Source organism: Phacochoerus africanus, chromosome 9, assembly GCF_016906955.1.
Source record: "Phacochoerus africanus isolate WHEZ1 chromosome 9, ROS_Pafr_v1, whole genome shotgun sequence".
NCBI classification, from domain to species: Eukaryota; Metazoa; Chordata; class Mammalia; order Artiodactyla; family Suidae; genus Phacochoerus; species Phacochoerus africanus.
In genome coordinates, this window is record NC_062552.1 from 19,879,539 (window position 1) to 19,905,686 (window position 26,148).

At 41.9% G+C, this 26,148-nt stretch overlaps 1 protein-coding gene across 4 annotated transcripts in view; it reads right to left on the reverse strand.

Moving 5' to 3' along the window:
• Positions 1-10,343: 10,343 nt before the first annotated feature.
• The window catches only part of LOC125135266 (cytidine monophosphate-N-acetylneuraminic acid hydroxylase), a 79,532-nt gene continuing 63,727 nt past the window's right edge, over positions 10,344-26,148 (reverse strand). For 3 of the 4 annotated variants that reach the window (XM_047795201.1, XM_047795198.1, XM_047795200.1), the window contains 5 exons: positions 25,731-25,905; positions 23,732-23,848; positions 18,562-18,677; positions 15,988-16,084; positions 10,344-11,008 (listed from right to left, as the gene is read on the reverse strand). In XM_047795201.1, the coding sequence (XP_047651157.1) occupies positions 16,009-16,084; positions 18,562-18,677; positions 23,732-23,848; positions 25,731-25,905 (484 nt within the window). In that variant the 3' untranslated portion in view covers positions 10,344-11,008; positions 15,988-16,008. Of the gene's footprint in view, positions 11,009-15,987; positions 16,085-18,561; positions 18,678-19,135; positions 19,285-23,731; positions 23,849-25,730; positions 25,906-26,148 lie in introns of those variants that run through there. The other variant, XR_007136927.1, reaches the window with a different exon arrangement.

Below are 26,148 nucleotides of genomic sequence, written 5' to 3' on the forward strand. Positions count from 1 at the left end.
GAAGTATAATCATTAGTCTACTAATTTGCTTATACATGGGTGTTTCCTGGTGGTCTAGTAGTTAGGACGTGGTGCTTTCATTGCTGCAGCCTGGGTTTAATCCCTGGTCTGGGAATTGAGATCCCACCTCAAGCCACTTCAAGCTGTGGCAACAACAACAACAACAAAATTGCTTGTATACAAGGGAAATCAATCAACAGATTGATTTCATGTCCTCTTAACACACTGGAAACAGGATTTAGTTAACAAAAAATAGAGAAGAAAAGCCACAGTTTGGGAATAGTATATTTTGTTTTCCTTTCCAAGCTATTTTATCACCTGGCAGTAAGCAAGGAAGCCAGGTGGAGTATCCAAGCTTGGGCAGCTGGGTCATCAAAGAAAATAATGCCAGTTACTTAGTGGTCCTTCAGAATCCTTGGGAGTTTAAACCGTGAGGTGTTCAAGGCAGGAGACATCCACTGTGTCTGTTTGTGCACTTCCCTCTGCACCTCCACCTCCATTAAACCAGGTCTCAGCACTTCCCTCCCTAGACTCTCTCAGATCCTTAATGGTTATGAAAATAAAGTTGCAAATAATAAACTTTTTCAAAGGCAAGTTGGAGCATGATAAACTGATCTTAAAAATTCTGAAGATGCACAAGTATAGTCGGGAAAATTTTTTTTTGGTTTATCATTTACTGAGAAGGGTGTTTTCAAATATCTTTGTTTTGAATTTGTGTATTTCTTATTCTTTGTTTTATACCTTTTAAGGCTCTTACTGTATGCATATAAAATTAGATTTTTATGGCTTCCTGGTTACTAAAACTTTTAACATTATGTGGTGTTCTTCCTTCTCTGACACTGATTCTATACCATCTTCTTATTAGTATTTTTAGAGTATATTTTCCGTTTTTTCTTTCAAGTTTTTCAGTATACTTTTCTTCTAAGTATATGTCTCATAGACAAAGAGTGTTTTTTAAATCCAGTCTGTCAATCTGTCTTTTAATGAGGGTATTTAGCCCATTTGCATGTAATACAATTATTGATATTATATACCATCTTGATTTTTGCTTTCTCTTGTCCTATTTATTTTATATATATTTTTTCTTTCACAGATGAATATTTTTAAATTATTTCATTTTCCCTTTATGAGCTTTGTGGTTACACATTCTTTTATGAACCATAAGTGGTTACCCTACAAATTACAAAACATTGTCTTATCAAGTGTGTTTTAGTTATCAATTTATGGGCTCTCAGCTTCAAATCCACTCTTTATTGCCAGATATGCAAAAAAAGAAATGTTTCTCCTTTGCTAGCTAGTATGAAATTAAACTTTGTCTGTAGAGGGCACTGGAGGGTTGCTGGAAAAGGAAATGATTTCCTACTGACTCTCCTTAGTTTCTCCAGAGCTGGGCTTCTGAAGTAGGAGATGAGCAGTGACACCCAGCAGCTAGTGGCTTCCCTGGCACCCTCCAAAGTGGCTTTCCAATAGGATTGTGCAGCCTGCAAGTCACCTCCCCCTGAATGGCTTCCCCAGCATCTGCTCGAGGGGCTCTGAGCCAGTTTCAAAGCTTTTTGGGAACACCTATCAATAGCATAAGGAAAAACAGCCCCAACGCCCAGATCACTGTACGGGTTTCCTTTCTCTCCTGATCTTGATGGCAGTGGAGGCGGTGGAAAGTGGTTACACTCTGGGCATGTTTGAAGGTGGAGGTGACCAGCTTTGCGGATGGAGTGGATGTTAAAGCAAGGTATAAGTGGAGTTCCCACTGTGGTGCAGTGGGTTAAGGATCCAGCATTGTCTCTGTGTCAGCGTGGGTTTGATCTCCAGCCAGCACAGTGGGTTAAGGATTGGTGTTTCCACAGCTATAACGCAGGTTACAGCTGCGGATTTGATCCCTGGCCTGGGAACCTCCACATGCCATGGGCACAGCTGAAAAAGAAAACAAACAAACAAAAAAAGCAATGTATAAAGGACAATTTCATAGTTTGAGGTTTAAGTCATGGAAGTGAGATCTGAGATATGAGAGACGGGTAGAGGGAAGGTGATGTGGGGTAGAGAAAGGAAGAGGGGGTGACAGAAAACAAATCCATATTTTAAAATAATCTTTTATTGGCTCATCGCATATATTTTAACGTACTATATTTAAACTTACTATAGATTGATTATGTAAATCACAAAACATAATTCCTGAATTCCAAGCATTTTTAATGTGTGAAGTGAATCAGAACAATCAACATCCTTGGTGATCATCTTAATGAGAAGTAGATAACCAACATTTCTACTACCAAGTGAGAAGTTAGGGATTTAAGGAGATAAATTCCATCCCTGGATGCTTGTATCTTTAGAATTAAAGTGACAGCATATGTAATCAAAATCAATTTTGATATTCAGATCAATGAGTGGGTGTGCATCTGCGTGTGTGTGTGTGTGTGTGTGTGCGCGCACACTGGAAACATCAATATATAAAATAGAAATGCAGTTAACAATCACATTTTCTAGGGATAAATCTGTGTGTGTGCCAATCATGGGAATTTCATCAAAAACTATGAAACATTAGCAGCAGCAGCAGCAGAAAAACTAGTAGCCTGTTTTAACCATTGCAACAGTGTTTTCCAATGTTCAGAAGATGGTTTCCTAATTTTTTTTTAAATTTTTTTAATAATTTTTTTTATATTCCCACTGTACAGCAAGGGGGTCAGGTTATCCTTACATGTATACATTACAATTACATTTTCCCCCCCACCCTTACTTCTGTTGCAACGTGAGTATCTAAACAAAATTCTCAAAGCTATTCAGCAGGATCTCCTTGTAAATCTATTCTAAGTTGTGTCTGATCAGCCCAAGCTCCAGATCCCTCCCACTCCCTCCCCCTCCCATCAGGCAGCCACAAGTCTCTTCTCCAAGTCCATGATTTTTTTCTCTTTTTTTTATTTTTTTTTTAATTTTCCCAATGTACAGCAAGGGGGTCAGGTTATCCTTACATGTATACATTACAATTACATTTTTCCCCCACCCTTTCTTCTGTTGCAACATGAGTATCTAGACAAAGTTCTCAAAGCTATTCAGCAGGATCTCCTTGTAAATCTATTCTAAGTTGTGTCTGATAAGCCCAAACTCCCGATCCCTCCCACTCCCTCCCCCTCCCATCAGGCAGCCACAAGTCTCTTCTCCAAGTCCATGATTTTCTTTTCTGAGGAGATGTTCATTTGTGCTGGATATTAGATTCCAATTATAAGTGATATCATATGGTATTTGTCTTTGTCTTTCTGGCTCATTTCCTCAGTATGAGAGTCTCTAGTTCCATCCATGTTGCTGCAAATGGCATTATGTCATTCTTTTTTATGGCTGAGTACTATTCCATTGTGTATATATACCACATCTCCCAAATCCAATCATCTGTCGATGGACATTTGGGTTGTTTCCATGTCTTGGCTATTGTGAATAGTGCTGCAATGAACATGCGGGTGCACGTGTCTCTTTTAAGTAGAGTTTTGTCCGGATAGATGCCCAAGAGTGGGATTGCTGGGTCATATGGAAGTTCTATGTATAGATTTCTAAGGTATCTCCAAACTGTTCTCCATAGTGGCTGTACCAGTTTACATTCCCACCAAGAGTGCAGGAGGGTTCCCTTTTCTCCACAGCCCCTCCAGCACTTGTTATTTGTGGATTTATTAATGATGGCCATTCTGACTGGTATGAGGTGGTATCTCATGGTAGTTTTGATTTGCATTTCTCTTATAACCAGCAATGTTGAGCATTTTCTCATGTGTTTGTTGGCCATCTGTATATCTTCTTTAGAGAAATGTCTATTCAGGTCTTTTGCCCAGTTTTCCATTGATTGATTGGCTTTTTTGCTGTTGGGTTGTATAAGTTGTTTATATATTCTAGACATTAAGCCTTTGTCAGTTGCATCATTTGAAACTATTTTCTCCCATTCTGTAAGTTGTCTTTTTGTTTTCTTTTGGGTTTCCTTTGCTGTGCAAAAGCTTTTCAGTTTGATGAGGTCCCATGGGTTTATTTTTGCTCTAATTTCGATTGCTTTGGGAGACTGACCTGAGAAAATATTCATGATGTTGATGTCAGAGAGTGTTTTGCCTATGTTTTCTTCTAGGAGTTGGATGGTGTCCTGTCGTATATTTAAGTCTTTCAGCCATTTAGAGTTTATTTTTGTGCATGGTGTGAGGGTGTGTTCTAGTTTCAGTGCTTTGCATGCAGCTGTCCAGGTTTCCCAGAAATGCTTGCTGAATAGACTTTCTTTTTCCCATTTGATGTTCTTGCCTCCCTTGTCAAAGATTAATTGACCATAGGTGTCAGGGTTTATTTCCGGGTTCTCTATTCTGTTCCATTGGTCTGTCTGTCTGTTTTGATACCAGTACCACACTGTGTTGATGACTGTGGCTTTGTAGTATTTCTTGAAGTCTGGGAGAGTTATGCCTCCTGCTTGGTTTTTGTTTCTCAGGATTGCTTTGGCGATTCTGGGTCTTTTGTGGTTCCAAATAAATGTTTGGATTGTTCTAGTTCTGTGAAAAATGTCATGGGTCATTTGACAGGGATTGCATTGAATCTGTAGATTGCTTTGGGTAGTATGTCCATTTTTACAATATTGATTTTCCCAATCCAGGAACATGGAATATCTTTCCATTTCTTTACATCTTCTTTGATTTCTTTGATTAAAGTTTTATAGTTCTCGGCATATAGGTCCTTTACCTCCTTGGTCAGGTGTATTCCGAGGTATTTGATTTTGTGAGGTGCAATTTTAAAAGGTATTGTATTTTTGTATTCCTTTTCCAATATTTCATTGCTGGTATACAGAAATGCAACTGACTTCTGAATGTTAATCTTATATCCTGCTACTTTGCTGAATTTATGAGTCAGTTCAAGGAGTTTTGAGGTTGAGTCCTTAGGGTTTTCTATGTATAGTATCATGTCATCTGCATACAGTGACAGTTTGATCTCTTCTCTTCCTATATGGATGCCTTTGATTTCTTTTGTTTGTCTAATTGCTGTGGCTAGGACTTCCAAAACTATGTTGAAGAGCAGTGGTGAGAGTGGGCATCCCTGTCTTGTTCCAGATTGGAGTGAGAAGGCTTTCAGTTTTTCCCCATTGAGGATTATATTTGCTGTGGGTTTCTCATAAATGGCTTTGATTATATTCAGGAATGTTCCCTCTATACCCACTTTGGCGAGGGTCTTGATCATGAATGGATGTTGGACTCTGTCAAATGCTTTTTCTGCGTCTATTGAGATGATCATATGATTTTTGACTTTTTTTTGTTAATGTGGTGTATGATGCTGATTGATTTGCGTATGTTGAACCATCCTTGTGAACCTGGGATGAACCCCACCTGGTCATGGTGTATAATTTTTTTGGTATGTTGTTGGATTCGGTTGGCTAAGATTTTGTTGAGAATTTTTGCATCTATATTCATCAGTGATATTGGGCAATAGTTTTCTTTTTTGGTGGTATCTCTGTCTGGTTTTGGAATTAGGGTGATGGTGGCATCATAGAATGTCTTTGGGAGTATTCCTTCTTCTTCAACCTTTTGAAAGAGTTTAAGGAGGATGGGCACCAATTCCTCTTTATATGTTTGATAAAATTCACCTGTGAAGCCATCTGGTCCTGGACTTTTATTTGTAGGGAGTGATTTTATGACATATTCAATTTCATTTCTAGTGATCGGTCTGTTCAGTTGGTCTGTTTCTACTTGATTCAGTTTTGGCAGGCTGTAAGATTCTAGAAAATTGTCCATTTCTTCCAGATTGTCAAACTTGTTGCCGTAGAGTTGTTCATAGTATTCTCTTATGGTTTTTTGTATTTCTGCTGTATCCGTTGTGATTTCTCCTTTTTCATTTATAATTTTGGTTATTTGGGTTCTTTCTCTCCTCTTTTTAGTGAGTCTGGCCAGGGGTTTGTCAATTTTGTTTACCTTTTCAAAGAACCAGCTCTTGGTTTTATTAATTTTCTCTATTGTTTTTTGAGTCTCTATTTTATTGATTTCTTCTTTGATCTTTATAATTTCCTTCCTTCTGCTGACTTTAGGCCTTTTTTGTTCTTCTTTTTCTAATTCATTTAGGTGGAGGGTTAAGTTGTCAATTTGGGATCTTTCTTCTTTTTTGAGAAAGGCCTGTATTGCTATAAATTTCCCTCTGAGCACTGCTTTCGCAGCATCCCATAGATTTTGAGCTGTTGTGTTTTCATTATCATTTGTTTCAAGGTAGTTTTTAATTTCCTTCTTGATTTCCTCATTGACCCATTGGTTTTTTAGTAGCATGTTGTTTAGTCTCCATACAGTAGGTTTTTTCTCTTTCCTTTTCCCATGGTTGGTTTCTAATTTCATGGCATTGTGGTCAGAGAAGATACTTGAGATAATTTCTATGCTCCTAAATTTATTGAGGTTAGCTTTGTGTCCCAATATGTGGTCGATTCTTGAGAATGTTCCATGAGCATTTGAGAAGAATGTGTATTCTGCTTTTTTTTGGATGTAGTGTCCTGAAGATATCAATGAAGTCTAACTTTTCTATTGTTTCCTTTAGGATCTCTGTTGCTTTATTGGTTTTCTGTCTAGAGGATCTGTCCATTGATGTGAGGGGGGTATTAAGGTCTCCTACTATGATTGTGTTCTCATCAATATCTCCCTTTATGTCTGTTAATATTTGTTGTATGTATCTGGGTGCTCCTGTATTTGGGGCATATATGTTGACGATAGTAACATCCTCTCCTTGGATGGATCCCTTAATCATTAAGTAGTGTCCTTCTTTGTCTTTCTTTAGGTCTTTTGTTTTAAAGTCTATTTTGTCTGATATGAGCGTTGCGACTCCTGCTTTTCTGTCATGTCTATTGGTGTGAAATATTTTTCCCCACCCTTTCACTTTCAATCTATATGTATCTTTTGTCCTAAGGTGAGTTTCTTGTAGGCAGCATATTGAAGGTTTTTGCCTTTTTATCCACTCAGCCACTCTGTGTCTTTTGATTGGGGCGTTCAGTCCATTGACATTTAAGGTGATAATTGATAGATGATTATTTATTGCCATTTGAACCTCGTGTTCCAGTTGATTCTATGGTTCTCCATTCTTCCTTTCTTTTTTTTTTTTTTTTTTTGGTTGGATGGTCTCCTGTTATTATCTGCTTGAGTGTATTTTTTTTTTCATTTTTTGCAAATGCAATATTTGGTTTTGGCTTGTGGTTGCCCTGTTTTTTAAGTATGCTAACCCCTTCCCATAATTGTGTGTTTTAGCCTGATGGTCCTGTAAGTTCAAACACTTCATTACTATATTAAAATTAAGAAGAGAAACGTACAAACAAACAAAAAGGGTTATTTACTTCCTAACATCCCTTGCCCACATTTTATGGTTTTGGTGACTCTTTTTTATTTTTTTCTTTTTAATTTTATTTTGTTTGAAGCATGTTCATGATTAAATCTGTGTGCTGGCTTATTTGAGTGACTGCTCTCTGATTGCGGTTTCCTCAGTCCTAGTTCTTCCTCTTCTTCTTTTTTTTTTCTTTTCTTTTTTCTTCCCTTTCCTTCCTTTCTTTTTGGTTTAGAGAAGCCCTTTCAATATTTCCTTTAACCTGGGTTTTGTGTTACTGTATTCTTTAAGTTTTTGTTTGTTGGAAAAAATTTTTATTTCCCCTTCTATTTTAAATGATATTCTTGCTGGATAGAGTATTCTAGGTTGCATATTTTTTCCTTTTAGCACTTTAAATATCTGTTGCCATTCCCTCCTGGCCTGTAGTGTTTCTGTAGAGAAATCAGCTGATATTCTTATGGGGGTTCCCTTGTAGGTAACATTCTGTTTTTCTCTTGCTGCCTTTAGGATCCTCTCTTTATCACTAACTTTTGCCATTTTTATTATGATGTGTCTTGGTGTGGGTCTGTTTGGGTTCAGTTTGTTTGGGGCCCTCTGTGCTTCTTGTATCTTGAATCCAGTATCCTTTAGATTTGGGAAGTTTCCAGCGATAATTTCTTCAAATATATTTTCCACCCCCTTATCTTTTTCTACTCCTTCTGGAATTCCTATTGTGCGTAGATTGGCCCCCTTTATATTATCCCATAGGTCTCTTATATTGCTTTCCAGTTTTTTGATTCGGTTTTCTGTCTGTTGACCGGATTGAGTGATTTCCATTATTCTATCTTCCATATCACTGATTCGTTCTTCTGCATTATTCATTCTGGTTTTTACTGCCCTTAGTTCCGTTTGCATCTCTGCAAATGAATGTTCTAGTTTTTCTTGGCTCCTCCTTATATTTTCTAGTTCCTTTCTGAGGGTATCTGCATTACTGTTCATATCTTCTCTTAATTCCTTCAGTATTTTCACTATTTCTCTTTTGAACTCCAGGTCTGTCAGACTGCTGAGATCTGTTTCATTGTTGACTGTTTTAGGTGAGTTCTGCTGTTGGTTTGACTGGGGGTGGTTTCTCTGCTTCTTCATCTTGCTTGTTGTTTTCTTTCTCCTGAGGGAGTTGTACTCTCTGTGATCGGGCAGTGTTTGCCTTGTCACTGCCGTGGAATATTTCCTGAGGGCTGGCGTTGTTGGTCAATCTTTTTTGAGGCAGTGTGGCTTTTCTGGAGCATTGATGGGGCTAACAGTGTTTCTTTGAAGCAAAGGAGGACTTCCTGAGGGCAGACAGGACTGGGAGGTCCACACCACGATGGTAGCAGATTTCACTTGGTCATGCAGAGCCTGCTCTGGTATTTTTAGGCTGTGGGGTTCTTGCAGGGGGTTGGCGGTGTTGGGCAGCTGTTCCTCAGGAGTGCAGCACTCCCTGGGGGCTGGAGCAGCTATCTGGGTCACTGAGAACCTAAGAGGCTCTTCCCTAGGGCAGCCCAACTCAGAAGGACGGCCTGAGAGTGTAGGCGGATCTTTTCACAGTCTGGCCAAGCTTATTGCAGCTTTTCTGAGCTGCAGGGGCTCTTCCAGGGGGCTGGTGGTGCTGAGCAGCTATTCCGTGGGAGTGGGGCACCCCCTGGGGGCTTGGGCGGGTAGCAGGGCTGTTGGAAACCCAAGAGGCTCCTCCCCAGGGCAGCCCAACTCAAAAAGACCATCTGAGATCTTTTCCCAACTCGGCCAGGCTTGTTGCAGCTTTTCTGGGCTGCAGGGGGTCCTGCCTGGAGCTGGCAGTCTATGCAGCTGATCCACTAGGGCACCCCCTGAGGGCTTGGGCGGGTAGCAGGGCCATTGGAAACCCAAGAGGCTCCTCCCCGGGGCAGCCTGACTCAGAAAAACCATCCGGGAATTAGGCAGATCTATTCACTGCCTGGCTAGGCTTGTTCTAGCTTTTCTGGGCTGTAGGCCTTTTCTTGGGGGCTGGTGGTGTTTGGTGCTACTCTGCGGAAGTGTAGCCCCTCCAAAGGGCAAGTAGGCCTGTGCAGGGACAGCCCCTGCGGTGGTAGGCTTCAGGCAATTGTTGAGGCCAGCCCTCCTGGATGGCAGGCAGCCCCAGGTTCGGCGAGAGCATAGGAGGTGGCGGGGGTGGGGGGAGGGGATGCACTGGGAAGCACAGCTTTCAGCTAGCTAGCGGGCCTGTAAGCTTGCTGTGGCGTGGGGGGTATTCTATGGGGACCCACCCCTTCTTCTCTCCCCTCCCCAGCACAGGCGCAGACCAGGCTCTTCTCCCAGGTTCCCTCTGATGCGGCTTTCCACTTCCATGCCCCTAGAGTATTGCTCCCTTCCTCTGCGACAGCTTTGTTTTCTAGTCTCCCAGGCAGTATCTGCCCCGTCAAATGGTTTCTAGACCTCCCAAGCAGTTTCCGCTCTGCCCCGCCCCCCCCAGCCCGGGAACTAACCTCTGGAGCTGAGGTCTTGGTGCCCAGCCCCGACCCAGGCGTCCCCCGGCCCTTTCTCGGGGACCAACCTCTGGAGCCAAGGTCTCGGTGCTCAGCCCCCACCCAGGTGTCTCAATTTTTAGTGACTGTGCCCGTAGTTCAGACGGTCCGTTCGGTTCTTGATCGGCTTTTCCGTACTCCAACTTACTGCTACACTCTTCTCTGCATCTGGAGATTCCTCCAGTTCGTTTGATCTTTCCCCCGTGTAGGTGACTTTCCAGGGTGCAGGATCCCTTTCTCCTCCTCAGTTCCCTTTCGGGAGCACCCGTCCCACTCGGATTCACCTTCTCTCACTCTCCTCTTTTCTCCCGTTCTGCCCCGTAATGTCATGAACTTCTTGCTGTTATTGGAGTTTAGGTTCTTCTGCCAGCAATTGGTTGCTGTTCTGTGCGAGTCATTTATTCTGTAGATGTTCTTTTTTTGTTGTGTTTGTGGGAGAGGGCGAGTGTGTCCCCCTACTCCTCCGCCATCTTGTCCTCCCTCCCTAATTTTTTCAAGATATGCATCTTTATTGATTATTCTATCGATTTTGAAAGATTTTTGTCTGCAGAACTCATTTTATTACTAGTTAGTGTTTATGTTTTTATGAAGCAAAGAGATCGCTATTTGTTAGAGTTTATAATCTGCAGTAAATAACAAATTTTGTCATTGAATCAAAATAATTTCAGTCCCAGTGAAATTTTCCATTTTAGGGTGGCCTCTACAGCCTTGTTTTGCTAAGTCTATGATTTCAACAAAGCTTTTTGAAAAATTGAAAACAGCTCATGAACCCTTCCTATTTGATTATATTCATGGGCTCTATTTGAGGAATCAACCTATTAAAGAACAAAATGTCTATTTTTTACATTCTCCTTTTAAAATTCCATCTTAATTTTTTTCTCTTCCCTATATTCCCCTTATGGCCCCTCATTTGTCTATTTTTTCTATGCTTGGATTAATATCTCCTCCTGTTACCCTCGTTTTCCATAGCAATCTTGTTCCTATTGCACACGTTGATTCTGTTATGGAAAATTGTGGATTTTTTACGAAATAAGTAAAATATTGATAATCTGGCTATGCGGTGATTCATAAACAGGATATGTGCACATTTCACAAGTGCAACATGTAATTATCCATTGCTGATGTCTATAAGGCATAATCTCTGGTATAAGCTTTGATGTAGCAGCAATAAATTCTTGAATTTTTCATGTTGTTGGGCGCCCCTGTGAATAAAAGATATGGCTAATGAACAACAGTATGAACCTCGTTTTAATACTTTTTCATTTCTGTTTTGCACTGGGGTGAGTTTTAATTTTTATTCTTCAGCTCAGATTATGTAGTCTGTGATGCTTTAAGGTAGGGGAGAATCTAAAACTGGAGTGTGAGCTGGAATTGATCCTCTGCTCAACCTTTTGTGGATTCTCCCAATGACTGATTGTAGGTCACATGGCTCTCCTGTTTATTTCATGAGCTTGTTGTGGTTAACATTTATTGTTTACTTATGACATACCACTCACTCTCCTGGAAGTGTTTTAAGAACACAACAGACCCTGGAATTCCTGTCGTGGCTCAGTGGTTAACGAACCCTACTGGCATCTGTGAGGACTCGGGTTCGATCCCTGGCCTTGCTCAGCTGGTTAAGGTTCCCGTGTTGCTGTGGCTCTGGTGTAGGCTGGCAGCTACAGCTCTGATTGGACTCCTAGCCTGGGAACCTCCATATGCCGCGGGTGCAGCCCTAAAAAAAAGACGGAAAAGAGAGAATACAACAGAACTTGTGGAGAAGGTGCTATTCTTACATAATATTCTTCCCTGTCATCTCAAAAAGTCAGATGGAGTTTTTCTCTCCTCAGTATTCCCAACACTAGGTTTGTACAACAAACAGAGTGCTTATTAAGTCTGACTTAGTATCTAGTTGTATATGAATTCCTTCAGTATTCCTTTTAGCCTATAATCATCACTTCAAAGGTCTAGCTTGGAGTTCTCTGTCGTGATGCAGTGGAAATGAATCTGACTAGGAACCATTAGGTTGTAGGTTGGATCCCTGGCCTCGCTCAGTGGGTTAAGGATTCGGCGTTGCCGTGAGCTGTGGTGTAGGTTGCAGATGTGGCTTGGATCTGGCATGGCTGTGGCTGTGGTAGGCCAGTGGCTACAGCTCCGATTTGACCCCTGGCCTGGGAACTACCATATGCCATGGGTGCGGCCCTAAAAAGACAAAAGCCAAAAAAAAAAAGGTCTAGCTCAAGGCCTTACACTAGACTAGAATGTGAAACAAAGAACTTTACAATTGAAAAGAATATTCTATTTAGATCCTTTTTTAATTTTTTTTTCCTTTGGTCTTTTTAGGGTGGCACCTGGGGCATATGGAGGTTCCCAGGCTAGGGGTTGAATCCGAGCTGTAGCTGCCGACCTTCACCACAGTCATAGCAACACCAGATCTGAGCCACATCTGTGACCTACACCACAGCTCATGGCTCAATCCTTAACCCATTGAGCAAACTCGTGTTGTCGCAAGACACGTTTCTACAATATTTTCTCAGCCTCTTTGCTTCTATTTTCTATGCTGAAAACTCCCATCTTGTCCTGCCTTACTTTACCCCATGTTCCTGCTTGAAAAACAGTTGCAGTGCTGGTAAATGACTTAAGCTTAAGAACAACGACCTAAAGGCGTAAGTTATTCATGTGGTCAGCTGAATGAGTGCAGGAGAAAATGTCCCGATGAAAAGGTAGAAAGGAGAGACCCTGGCCACGCTGACTCAGCAAAGTCCAGCCAACAGCCCCAACCACCCCTTTCCCACAATCTGCTTTTGTAAACTTGTTTCCGCATCTACTACCTTGCCTGCCCTCACTCCGGTCCGACCGGCCAAGCATGGACCTGGAAGAGGTAGCCCATAAAAGCCTTGTGAAACCCTTCTTCGGGGCTCAGACTCTGGAGAGCGCGCTCCTCTGAGCCTGCCAGCGCAATGAACCTGAGTTCTCCAACTCTCTGAGTGCTCGATTGGTTTCTCGCCGGGTAAAAGAGCTGATCCACTGCAGCCACAGAGCTGCTGGAGCTGGTACACTACAGCCACAGGGCCATCACCAGAGCTGAGACACTGTGGTGCAGGGCTGCTGGGCAGCTGCTGTAACATGAGGACATAATGCGTTGGTCTAGGCACTCGGGACCTGTGCAGATTGGCACGCCATTTGCATAGCATGATATGTCCTCTAAAGAATAAGAGGTAGATGAGCCTCATGGCCCCAAGGGGTTTATGAGGGGTCGTTAGCAGGATATGCATTAGCAAGGAGAACAGAGGTGCAAACCTAGGCATGCAGGGTTGCTGCAGATAGGCATGCTGCCTGCAGAAGCACAATGGTGATTCTCTAGATGCTATGCATGGATAGCTGATGCCAAGCTTCCTCAATGCAAATACTTGTTAAATGCCTAAAGGTCAGAATAAAAGCATAATCAGCTACCGGCTATGTGACTTTTAAAATAATTTTACAAAACCTATATCCTGCACCTACAACCCCCTCCTCACTTGACCTAATCCTCCAGAGCACAATAAAAGCAGTGTGGTTTCTTGAGGCAGTGCTCTTGGTCCCTGAGACCCTGAGTCCCCTGGTTCCCACCTTTAATTAAGATAAATATTTCTGTGTCTTGTTTTATGTTAACTTTTTCCTTAAGTTTCACAGCACCCATTCTTCAGCCCTAACCTGCTGAGCTGGTCTCAGCACCGAGTCCTCATGGATACTAGTTAGGTTTATTACTGCTGAGCCACAATTTCCTACTTAGACCCTTATCTTTATGTTAAAGACATGGAAACTTTGTTTAAGAAACAAATCACACTGACAGTGGGAGACAAATTAGTTTGTTCCTTCCTTCCTTGCATATATATTTCAAATAAACTAGTGTGTGCACTGGGTGCTGGGTACTATGGTTGTTCAGGCAAGGCTGTTTACCTTTAAGAAATTCAGAGTCAGCTGACCAGAGAGATAGCAGATTGTTATAATACAGGGTGATGGGTTAGCTGTTTGTGGAATAAATGAATACATAAATAAATGCATGAGTCAAGGAATTTACTATCTTTGTAATAATATTATGTGATCTTTCCATTAAGAAATGTGTGGAAGCAGGGTTTTGTAGTTCATGAATAAAATCATACCCCAAGAAGTAGGAAGGAATATCAAATCTGTTTGGTGCCAGACACGCTGATCCCCAACAGCCTGAAAAAGGGGTGGGGTGGCGGTCTGTTGAAATGGAGAGGTGATGTTCTCTATCTCACTCTGTATTTTTTCTCTTTTCAGTTTTTATCATTGCTTTTGTGTGTGTGTGTGTGTGTGTGTATTTTTTCCTCCCAACTTTATTGCGATGTCATCAACATCTAGCACTGTCTATGTTTAAGGTATGCAGCATCATGATTTGACTTACCTACATCGTGAAATGAGGATCGCATTAAGTTTAGCAAACATCCATCACCTCATACAGACACAAAATTAGAGAAGTAGAAAAAAATGTTTTGCTCGTGATGCGAACTCTCAGGACTTTCTTTCTCAACCACTTCGATATATAACATAGAGCAACGTTAATATTTATCATGTTGTACCGTATACCCTAAGCACTTATAATTGGAAGTTTGTACCTTTTGATCACCTTCATCCAGTTTCTCCTTCTCCTACCCCCATCCTCTAGGAACCACAAATCTGATTTCTTTTTCTGTGTGTTTGTTTCTTTGTTTGTTTTTGAAGTGTAAGTGACATACGACACTATGTTCCGGTTACACACCCTAGCGATTCAATATTTCTAGACATTTCAAAATGATCACCTTGATAAATCTAGTTATGAAAGAGCACCACACAAAGATATTACAGGAGTTCCCGTCATGGCTCAGTGGCTAACGAATCCGACTAGGAACCATGAGGCTACGGGTTCCATCCCTGGCCTTGCTCAGTGAGTTAAGGATCCGGCGTTGCCGTGAGCTGTGCTGTAGGTCGCAGACGTGGTTCGGATCCTGCGTTGCTGTGACTATGGCGAAGGCTGGAGGCTGCAGCTCCGATTAGACCCCTAGCCTGGGAACCTCCATATGCCACGGGAGCAGCCTTAGAAAAGGCAAAAAAGACAAAAAAAAAAAGAGATTATAAAGTTATGGCCTGTATTCCCCACATTGCACATTTCATACTGATGACTCATTTGTTTTGCAACTGAAAGTTTTTACCTCTTAATCTCCCTCGCCCAGGTCTTTCCTGCCTCCCCTTATCTTCCCCCTGACAACCACCTGCTTGTTTTCCATAACTGTTTCAATTTGTTTGCTCATTTGTTTTGAATTTAGATTCTACCTACAAGCAAAATCATACAGTATTTGGATTTGGTTGCTGTTTTCCTTCCAGTGTTCAGGATTCAGCTCTGAACCCCCACTGACCACCTAGGATAATTTTTGTCTTGTTTGTTAACTGGCTGTATGTTTGCCACAGCCAGACCAAAGAGTCTGTGGACTTTGGGCTGGATGCATTCACTATTCATTAAAGCGACTTCTTTTTTTTTTTTTGGTCTTTTTAGGTTCCCAGCCTAGGGGTGGAATTGGAGTTACAGCTGCCGGCCTACACCATAGCCACAGCAGCACCAGATCTGAGCCATGTCTGTGGCCTACACTGCAGCTCACGGCTTCACTGGATCCTTAGCCGAGTGAGTGAGGCCAGATATTGAACCTGTGTCCTGAATGGATACTAGTAGGGTTCGTTACCACTGAGCCATGATGGGAACTCCCTTATTGCCTTATTTTTATTTTTTTAAATTTTATTTATTTATTTATTTATTTAGTCTTTTTGCCATTTCTTGGGCCGCTCCCATGGCATATGGAGGTTCCCAGGCTAGGGGTCCAATCGGAGCTGTAGCCACCAGCCTACGCCAGAGCCACAGCAACGCGGGATCCGAGCTGCGTCTGCAACCTACACCACAGCTCACGGCAACGCCAGATCCTTTAACCCACTGAGCAAGGCCAGGGACCGAACCCGCAACCTCGTGGTTCTTAGCCGGATTCGTTAACCACTGCGCCACGACGGGAACTCCTGACTTATTTTTAAACATGGACATTCTTATAATGTTAGCTTCTTTCATTCCCACAAAAGTCAGGTTTTCTGATAGGCATAGTGCCTGCTTAATTCTGATGCCGAACACAGTGTCATGGGCTAGAGAATAAGTGTCTCCCAGACCTGCAGGATGCTTTACCTGGGACAGCTCAGGTCCTCTCTACCCAGAGCACATCAGGAAGGACTTCCAGTCAGGTGGTGTGAGGGGGAGTTTTATTTGAAAATGATTCCAAAACCTGTAAAAGAGATAAAGTAGAAAAACATGTTTTGGAAACTTCCATGCCTGCTGTATTTGCCAAAATCTGTTCAGTACCTGGTACTCAGCTTTCCCTGAAAGATAGCGTTTCTGTACTGTTTCAGATGTTCATTTAACTTAGCATTTTTGATACAGAATGTAGTCCTTAAACATGACAATTGTGTCTTCCTTCTATTTTTCTGTGACATGCCTTGCTTTAAGGAATTCTTGTATGTAAAAATATAGAATCTGTATTCTGTACACAAAAACATTAGGACCTAGTATTGGTGAGAGGGCAAGTAAATGGGTTATATGTTATTTCTGAGAAGGCGAGTTGGCTTCCTGAAGATCAGTCTGGCAGAGTATAGATTATTCTAAGAAATCATTATGAATTTATCCTAAGAAATTTATCCTAAGAAATCATTATGAAAGTGTGCAAGACACACCTATGTATTTCTTTGCCAAAACATCATTTCAAATAATGAAAAGTTAGAAACTTACAGGGTAGATCAAAGACTGTTCAGTAACCATGCAGGTGTACAGACGTATGTATAGTATTATCCCATTTTCATTTTTTCAAAAAGTGCATGTGGTATATGTGCTTGTAAACAGAAAAAGAAAGATGAACTAGACACCAAAGTACAAATTGCTCTCTGGATGGTGGGATCATTTGTGGTTTAACTGTTTTTTGAATTTAAAAGTTTTTTTTTTCCAAATTTTCTGCGGTAGATCTGTTATTTTTATGATCAGAAAAATATTTAGTAAACTAAATCTCATTTTAAAAGCAACAAAGATATATTGGGCTATGACTGCTTCCCAAGATTCATCACAGGATCCTTTCACATTTATGAACTTTGCTATCAAAACAGTATATAGAAAAATAGTCTTCAGAATCAATAGCCCAGAAGTTTCCAAGATGGAATTTTTTTTTTTTAAAAAAAGTTATCTTTGAATCTTTCTCACTCAAATTTGCTCCATTTCCTTTTTTCCAGAACAGAAGTCAGGTACAAACTCTGTTGAAAATGAACAAAATGTTTTCATTTTGTTTTACAAATGAAATGGTTTCCAAATGGAATGTTTTACAGACATTAAAATATTTGAGGTTGGAGTTCCCATCATGACTCAGTGGTTAATGAACATGACTAGGATCCACGAGGATGCGTGTTCGATCCCTGGCCTCGTTCAGTGGTTAAGGATCCGGTGTTGCCATGAGCTGTGCTTGTAGGTCACAGACATGGCTCGGATCTGGCGTTGCTATGGCTATGACGTAGGCTGGTGGCTACAGCTCTGATTAGACTCCTAGCTTGGGAACCTCCATATGCTGCAGGTGTGGCCCTAGAAAGACAAAAAGACCAAAAAAACCCCAAAAACTGAGGTTGATCTGTATGTCCCAACACTAGAAATACCAAAGATATTAATGAATAAAAAATGCAAATTACAGATGTACCAGGATTACATTAAAAAAAAAAAAAAAAACCCAGGAATGATAACCTCCCCTCCTCAACTATAAGGGATGTTTTATTGAGAAAAAATACATTTCTTGAAATGCTGATATGCTCAAAAATAGGCCTGGGGTGATACAACTATGCTGTTACCAAGTGTTACCCTGGAGAGTGGGTGGAGAAAGGCAGGAAACAGGGTTTTGTGGGAGGTGTGGGGTTATTTCCTTTTTATTTTATATAATTCTACATTCTTTAAATATTTTTAAAGCAATTTCAAGATATTCAAAAAGAAATCTATAAAGAAGAAATGTCAAGACAGGCCTATGCGTGCAAGCTCATGGCAGAAGCGGGGTAGGAGGCTTGCCTGCTTCAAACTAAATTCCTGACCTTTTCAGAGGGTCAGTGGTCGTGAAAGAATGCATTCTCCCTCTTGCTGATTATTTTGCAAATACAAAAATGGCAAATGTGGCTTGCCAGCATTTCAGCACAAATATTCCAACTAAAGCCCTAAGGACATATACAGTTTTGCTATGAGAAACTTACATGGTTTTTGAAGCTTAACCAGGGAGAAACTTGGAGGATCATCCCCTTAACCAACTAGTTCACCAAATTCATGCTCAGAGTTGGGCAACATGGGAGATGAATGTCTTCCAGGATCACAACTTTGCCATATCACCCCGTCCTCATTCTTGTCAAATTAACTCTTAGTAATTTTGCAGTGTCTTCAAATAAATTCTGAGGAGTGGAGCTGCTGGATCCAAACACACCCTCTCCCTTTCATAATGTCCTTCCCTTCCCTGTACTCTAAACTACTTGTATACAGGATTGAAGCACATGGGCATGAATGTCCAAACGGTGACTCTTTAAAAGTTATCTTCCTAACCAGATTTGCCTTCAAGGTTAACAAAGAAAAAAACGGTGGAATCTCCGTGGCCATCAACACTGCAGGGCACAGTCAGTCACCGACTCTGCTTATATAGCCCTGGCATCCTCTGCAGCAGCCCAGGGCACACCCGACAGGCATTTTCGGACTTACAGATGATGGTATATATCAGGATCCCGCTGAAGCCGGGTTTGGAATCCTATGTACAAGTCATCCCAGAGCAGACCATTCTTCACCACGTGTCTGATGACATCAACCCGGCTCCGAATCTGAAACAGACGAGGAATCACGAGTTAGGCGCAACCCAGCCAGTAGAGAGTGTCAGTATGGACGCCTCGTGTCCCGGAGAGGAGCAGCTGCCTGTAAGGGCAGGGATGGAGGAGTCAAGGAGAAAAGCCTACTGAAGCAGATCTCACAGGCCGAGGGGGAGGAGGGCCCCTGAGTGCAGCAGAAATCGAGGGATGGAAACAGGAAGTGGATCAGGAGCTGGGGGTGCAGAGTGGCTGAGAGTACAGACAGAGTTGGATGGCTGGGGATGAACCCCCAATATAGCTGTGTGACCTTGGCAACCATTCTGTGCCTCAAGTTCCTCATCTATACAGTGGAGGTAATAGAACATTCCTCCTGGGGCTGTTGTGAGGATTACCTGAGCCAGTGTATTTAAAATACTGAAAACAAGGCCTGCCACAGAGCAAGAGTACCTTAATTCGGTGGTCAAGGCCCTTACCTTTAAAGAATCCCAACTCCTGACTCAGGATCTGTTGAATAGTCAGAGGTGCACAGGGTTAGGAGACAAGCAGAGATGGTTTTGAGTTTCAGCCCAGCACTTACTAATCATGTGACCTTAACCTTGCTAAGCCTCGGTCTCCTCTGTGACTGTTGTGAGAAAAAAAAAAAGAGATAATTCATAAAAAAAAAAAAAAGAGCATGAAGTAGCATGAAGGGAAGTCACTCTAAGATTGGACTGGCTTCAACATTTTATTGGTACCCATGTTCACGTTTACCAGGAGCTTTTCAGTATCTGGCATCATATTTTTTTTTTTTTTTCCCTGAGAAGTATTGTGCTAATGCCAGTAGAGGAAACTTTATCATAAATGACAGGCTATTCAATGACATAGAATGATCAGGAGTTTGGCATTAGGGATTTACTTCTTTTTCGTTCACCATTCCTATAAAACAATTACATCCACTGTGATCTAAGATCGCAACACAGGTCAAAGGCTCTCTCGTTTGGCCAGTAGAGATTTAGAAACACTGCACAGTTTGTCAGGTCGAGGACTGCCCAGCTCGGGGGCAGTATCAAGATCTATTTCCTCACAGTGGAGGGAAGATGGCCTTTCTTGACCTTTCAATATAGAGGAGAGCACGTGGAAGAACTAGGGGATGTTTTGAGCAACATTTAGGGTGTACACTGGGAAGGGCTTGGAGACTCATTAGGTTTAGGGATGGAGAAGGAAAGATTGAAGATGAAGCCCCTGTTTCTAGCTTGGCTCACTGCTGGGGGTAGGAGAGAGGCACGGATGTTGCCAATAATCAAGATGGAAAAGGAGAAAGAACAGTTGTAAGAGGATTTTGAACACGCTGAAAGTGAGATGCCAAAGGACTTAGACATCCAGGGGATGATATCTCTGGGGGGATTAGCTCTACATCTAAAGCTGGACAGTGTCGGAGAGAGGTGGGCAAAGGCTGGACAGGACCTATGGATTTTTGGAGTCTTTAGCAGAGAAGTGGTGCCAGCAGATGAGTTCACCCAGCCACAGACTTAAGAAGAAGAGTGGGTTGAGCACGGAACCCCGGGAAAAGAAGAGATTTAGGTGGTGGCTGGAGAAAGAGATATCTTGGAAGGATGCAGAGGAAGAAGAGTCAGGAAGTAAAGGAGATGAAGACTTGTCTCTGGGCTGAGAAAGGACTTCTAGTTCAAAATGATGGACCGCTCTCGTGCATAACCCATGCATGTTTTCCAGACTCAACGGAAGTGTTGACAAAACAACTGTACTGGGCTGAACTGCCTCGGAGAAGAAGAAATGAAGTGAGTCACTGACGGCAGTAGATTTGGACTAACTAATGTGAATCTGGAAAGCTGGCAGGTAAGAGGTGTCTGAGGAACAGGGCAGAGGCTGTAGAATCCCAGAGAATCTGTGGGGAGACATTCAGATGCAGGAGGAGGAGAGGTAGGTATCCTGGACGACAGCAGGGACACACAGCACAAAACGATGACATGAAACCGTGGATCCCTTCCCTATGCCTCAGCACGGCTCTGGGCCAAATGCATTCAGACAGTGCACTGAAGAAATGGGATCAATTTTGTAGGAAAAGTGTTTGAATGAGACCAGGGAGTGTGCTTGTGATGCCCCAGAGCAAGGACCTCCCCGTCTCAGTATTTAGGGGTCCCTCAGCCCAATAGCTGAGCGCTCAACTACACAGCTTAAACTGATGACCCCTTGTCCAAATACAACCTAGATCTTAGTTCATTGCCTATAGTCCCTTTAAAAAAAAAATGAATTAGCTTTCCACATCTATAAATCTGGGTGTTACACATGAAAAATCCAGATTTCTGAGTTTTCTAGAAAATTCAGAAGTTCAGCTGGAGGTCAGTAAGGGCCACTCCCTTCCCACCTGGCATTTCCTGGCCACATGACACGGTCCCCACCCAGCTCCACCCAATTATGAGATCTTTCTGTGGTCAGTTTATGAGCACTTGAGGATATGACCCCTGCCTTCCAGTAAAGCCTGCTGGATAACCACTCCAAACATATACAGAAAGCCCTACCTCAGCTTGAAAAGGTCTTTGTTGTTGTTGTTGTAGATATAGATTAATCCCTTAATTCTTAAAAGTCACCTACCGTGGAAGAAAGATCAGCCTGGGATAAGCAACACTGCATGCAACTAGAAGCCAAAGGAGCAACGCCTTCGGGTGTCCGTGGAAAGTAACAGCCACCCAGCATCATGGGCTCAGCCAAGCTATCGTGCAAGACCAGGCAGGAAAGTACCTCCAGTTTAGCTCACGTGCAAATTTTCTTCCTCAGATTCTTAAGCAGAAGGTTCCACAAAGGAGGAAAGCAAAGAAAGTGAAGCCATGGTGGGGTCTGGAAGTGGGTCAAGGATGTCTCTGGGTGGCAGGTTGGCGGCAGACCCAGAGAGGAGCCCACCCAAATTGGAGCAGGAGGATGGAGAACTCCAGGAGCCATGCGTCTAGGGAAGATGGAGACTTGTGTACTAGAAAATGTATTTATGAGTTTGAAAGGCAATTCACGCCCCTCCTCAAAAAGGGAATATGAGAAGGCTCCAGGTAGCAAGAAAAGAGCTCTTCCAAGTACCGGCATAACCTCTTTAAACAAACCTCAACAACTAGAAATCTCACAAAATTCCTGGGCAATAAAAGCACTGAGAGTCAAAGTAAAGACGACCATGTATGTGACAGGCATGATGCTTTGCCCCAGGGTGTATCAAGTCTGCAAGAGAGCTGTGGCTTACTTTATCCTACAGATGTATTATCAAAAGCTGTGGAAAAAGTGATTTACTTTCAATGAAACATTTTACAGGAACTCGTGGTTTTAAAAATTCCAAAGGTTATGGTTAACAGATAATTTAGAAGTTTTATAAATTTAAATTTGAAAGTAAAACAGTGGCTAAATACACAGACTCTGGAGATAGACTGCGTGTGGTCAAACCCCTGCACCATGATTTACTTGCTATAAGACCTCGGGAAAGTTATTTAATCTCTTGGTTAAATATGGCATTTTCCTTATCTGTAAATGGGAAGTATAGTAATATCTGTTCATAAGGTGGCTGCTGTATTAAATGACTTAATATTTATGAAGCTGAGCTTGGCAAGAGCAAGTTATCATGTATTTGGTGAACAAACCAACACATTTATGATTCTTTTTTTTTTTTTTTTTTTTTTACAGCCGAATCTGTGGCATATTCTGGGCTGTGGAAGTTTCTGGGCTAGGAGATGAATCGGAGCTGCAGTTTGTGGCAACACCAGATCCTTAACCCATCCAGCGAGGCCAGGGATCAAACCCACATCCTCACAGAGACAATGTCAGGTCCTTAACCAATTGAGGCACAACAGGAACTCCTTATCAGATGCATTTTGCTCTAAATGAGTGTTTCACACAGGGTGTTCCTGTGAGTGAAAACCCAGGGATTTTTTTTAACTCAGAAAGCTGGCAGTGGATTATTGGTTTCACTGAACTTTTGGCATAGGCTTTTCTTCAACAGCAAGTGCTAACATAAAAATACAAGTCCAATGATTAAAATGTAGTTTAGGAACACATCTATTATAGGAAGCTACATTTAAACTTCTACAATTAAGTCGCCACACATTCATGTGACACATGTAATACGCTTAAAGGTGGACTATATATCCTCCTAATTTATTTAATGATTCATTTATATAGAATTAAAAATTACAATGTATGCTCACATATATCATGTCATTTGACTGTCATAAAAAAAACTGATAAGGTGGCAAGAAGCCCAATAGAAGGGAAAAAAACAACCAAGGCTTGGACAGGGACTCAAAGCCTCATTATTGGTTATCTGAATCAGTAGGGGTGAGGCACCCTTCTTGGTCTTGACCTTGTGTCCAAAGCCCTAGTTCTTAACATCATGCCTGTCTGCCACAGGTGAGGGATTTGCTCAAAATTGGAGCTCAACAAAATATGTGTTGGTTTATGTTGACTTAACTCCCTTTGCAGAGCCACACTGGGTTTGTTTGGGGAAGGAGACACCACTGGAGAGAAGGCAAGGAGGGCAGAAATCAGTGCTTGCAGGTCTGAGAACAGCATAGGCAGGCCAGCTGTTTGGAAGGAAGCAGGTCAAGCAGCCAGTCTTTGCAAATGACTCAAAAAGAAGCAAGTACGAAGTTAACAGTAATGTTTCAGTATCAGAGTATTGGTTGTAACAAATGTACCCCAGTAAAGTAAGATATTAACAATAATTTGGAGTTCCCATTGTGGCAAAGCGGAAACGAATCCAACTAGGAACCACGAGGATGCAGGTTCAATCCCTGGCCTTGCTCAGTGAGTTAAGAATCCAGCTGTGAGCTTTGGTGTAGGTCACAGACGTGGCCCAGATCCTGCATTGCTGTGAATGTGGCACAGACTGGCAGCTGTAGCTCCAATTCAACCCCTAGCCTGGGAACCTCCATATGCCACAGGTGTGGTCATAAAAAGCAAAAAAAAAAAAAAGAAGATATAAACACTACTGTCTGTACTATCCTTGCAACTTTTCTGTAACGCTAAAGTTGTTCCAAAATAAAAAAGTTTATTCAGGAAGGAAGGAAGAAAGGGGCACTTCCACTGGTATTCCTGCTTACTTCCTCATATGGATGTTCCCGGCTTGGTCTTTCTTTCGGAAAGGATAAATCCAGAAAGTCAACCAAATAATCATATCCTCCAGGCAAAGGGCTGAAGTCCTCATCGGTCTCAATCATCTGTTCAAATGACAACATGGTAAAGGGAAGAAGCATATCAATCTGGTGGTCAAGGTCCTTAGAAAATTCTAGAATGTGCAAGATCCAAGTGCCCTTAAATGATAGCAATGAAGCAGAATTAATACAAAAACTGTCTCTCCTCTTTGCTCTCTCCCACTGCCCCATCCCTCTTCCCATCCCTCTCCCTCCCTCCCTCTCTTCTTTCTTGAACTGAATTCAAATCCTAGCCTTCTACACTAGAAAACCACTTCATAACACTAACTTAAATAAAATTTATAGAGAAAATTATCATTATCTTAGTAATGAGATATCAAATTGGCTAAAAAAATAATAAAATGTGGACTGTTTCTCATCATCACATAGTAGCTAAACATAAAAGAGTATCATTAAAAATTCCAAATGTTTTCTCTTTTTCATACTAATTGCACAACTGAAAATATCATTTAGCCCAATGTTTCTCAGGTCTTTGGATTTCAAAGACAATCTCCTAAAAAATATTTGGAAGCTAATATAAGCATCCATATTTTATTTTGCTAAGTGAAGACTTAAAAAAATTCTTCCACCTACTATCCTTTTATTTTATGAAAGAAAAGATGTTTTCACACCTCAAAAATAGAAAGGACCTAATCTTGGAATAATTACAATTCATCCAAAGGAAAGAGAGTTGACATCTTGGTGACCATACTCAGATGTGTGCTTATCCTTATTTCGTTACTGACCAGCAAAAACTTTGTCACAGACTGTCACTGACCCCCAGGTTGAATTTTAGGATTCATTGATTTTGAGGATGATAAGTGTTGCCTGGTACCCAGTATTAATGTTCAGGGGTTGAAATTTAAACTTGGAAATAGTCTTTACCCTGAAGGTAACTGATCTTTGTTCCTAAGGGTATGAATACTGTGCATTTCCTGATGCTTTCCCTAAACTTTGCTCTCCAGGCACACATTCAGGCACTAAATATAAGTAGGATAAAATATAAGTATGGCAGGGATTCCCAGGCCATTTTAGGCCTCCTCTTTCTCTTGCACCCCGCTGCCTGTTGCTACTTATTTTGCTTTTGTGGACATCCTCAGTTTCAGTGACCAGCTTATAAGCTGAACCACTTAGCTGGTGAGCTCTGTGTGTTTATGTCAGGGCTAACTTAAGTTCTAGATCTAGGCTTACTTCCCAGTTGGTGCAATTTAGTCCTTACCACAGCTGCAGATAAGAATTACCTGCTTCCAGGCTGCTACAGGACACCAGCTCTGCAGTGGAGCCACCTGTCTGTCCCACAATTTATTTAATTTTTATTTTTTTATTTTTTTGCCTCTTAAGGCCACACCTGCAGCATATGGATGTTCCCAGGCTAGGGGTTGAATCGGAGCTTCAGCTGCCAGCCTACGCCACAGCCACAGCAATGCAGGATCTGGGCTGCATCTGCGACCTACATCACAGCTCACAGCAACGCTGGATTCTTAACCCACTGAGCAAGGCCAGGGATCGAACCTACATCCTCATGGGTCCTAGCTGGGTTTGTTAACTGCTGAGCCATGAAGGGAACTCCCCGTTTCACAGTTTAAATAGCTGTCACTGCCATAACCAACACAACACAATACAACACCCACAAAAACCCAAAACAAACAAGAACCAAGACACGGTGATGGAGGAAAAAGAATCCTCCAAAAGAGAAACAGAGCTGGATCTACATTTCATTCCCTACATTTTCAACATTCCCTACATTTTCAACAAAGGGTTGTTTCAGCACATAGTCCAATACGCCCTCCGTCTGACAGTCAGTAAGGCTCAATGAATGCTTATTGAGAAACCAACTGGAATACTAAGAGGTTTTCATATAGCTCTGTAATACAAGAAAACAAAGACAAATAATAACTTCACAGCATACCCTGACTACCAGGTTATAATCCTTAAATCCAGCCCAAGTGAAGTATTCTTTTATCCAAGATGAGTGACGAAATATTTCATCTCCTATAGCAGCATTCAAGATATTCAAATATGGGCCAAAATCCCAGGAATCCTTGTAAATCTTAGTCCCTTCTGGAGGCTCTACGATGCCCTTGCTTAAAGACACAAAGGGGAGAGAACAATGAAAAAAGAAAGCAACAAATAAGGAAGGCAGAAGTTTGCACTTTTACATCAACAGTCAACTGGACGAGCAGCTCTAAAGCTGCTCAGATGATGCCCAGGGGTCCCACAGATGTGCCTCAGGGAACACTGAGGAGTAGGGCCCCACCCCAGCCTAAACCAGGTCAGCTCCTGTTAATTGCTTAGTGTGATAGCTCTCCAAGTCAGAATACATTTAA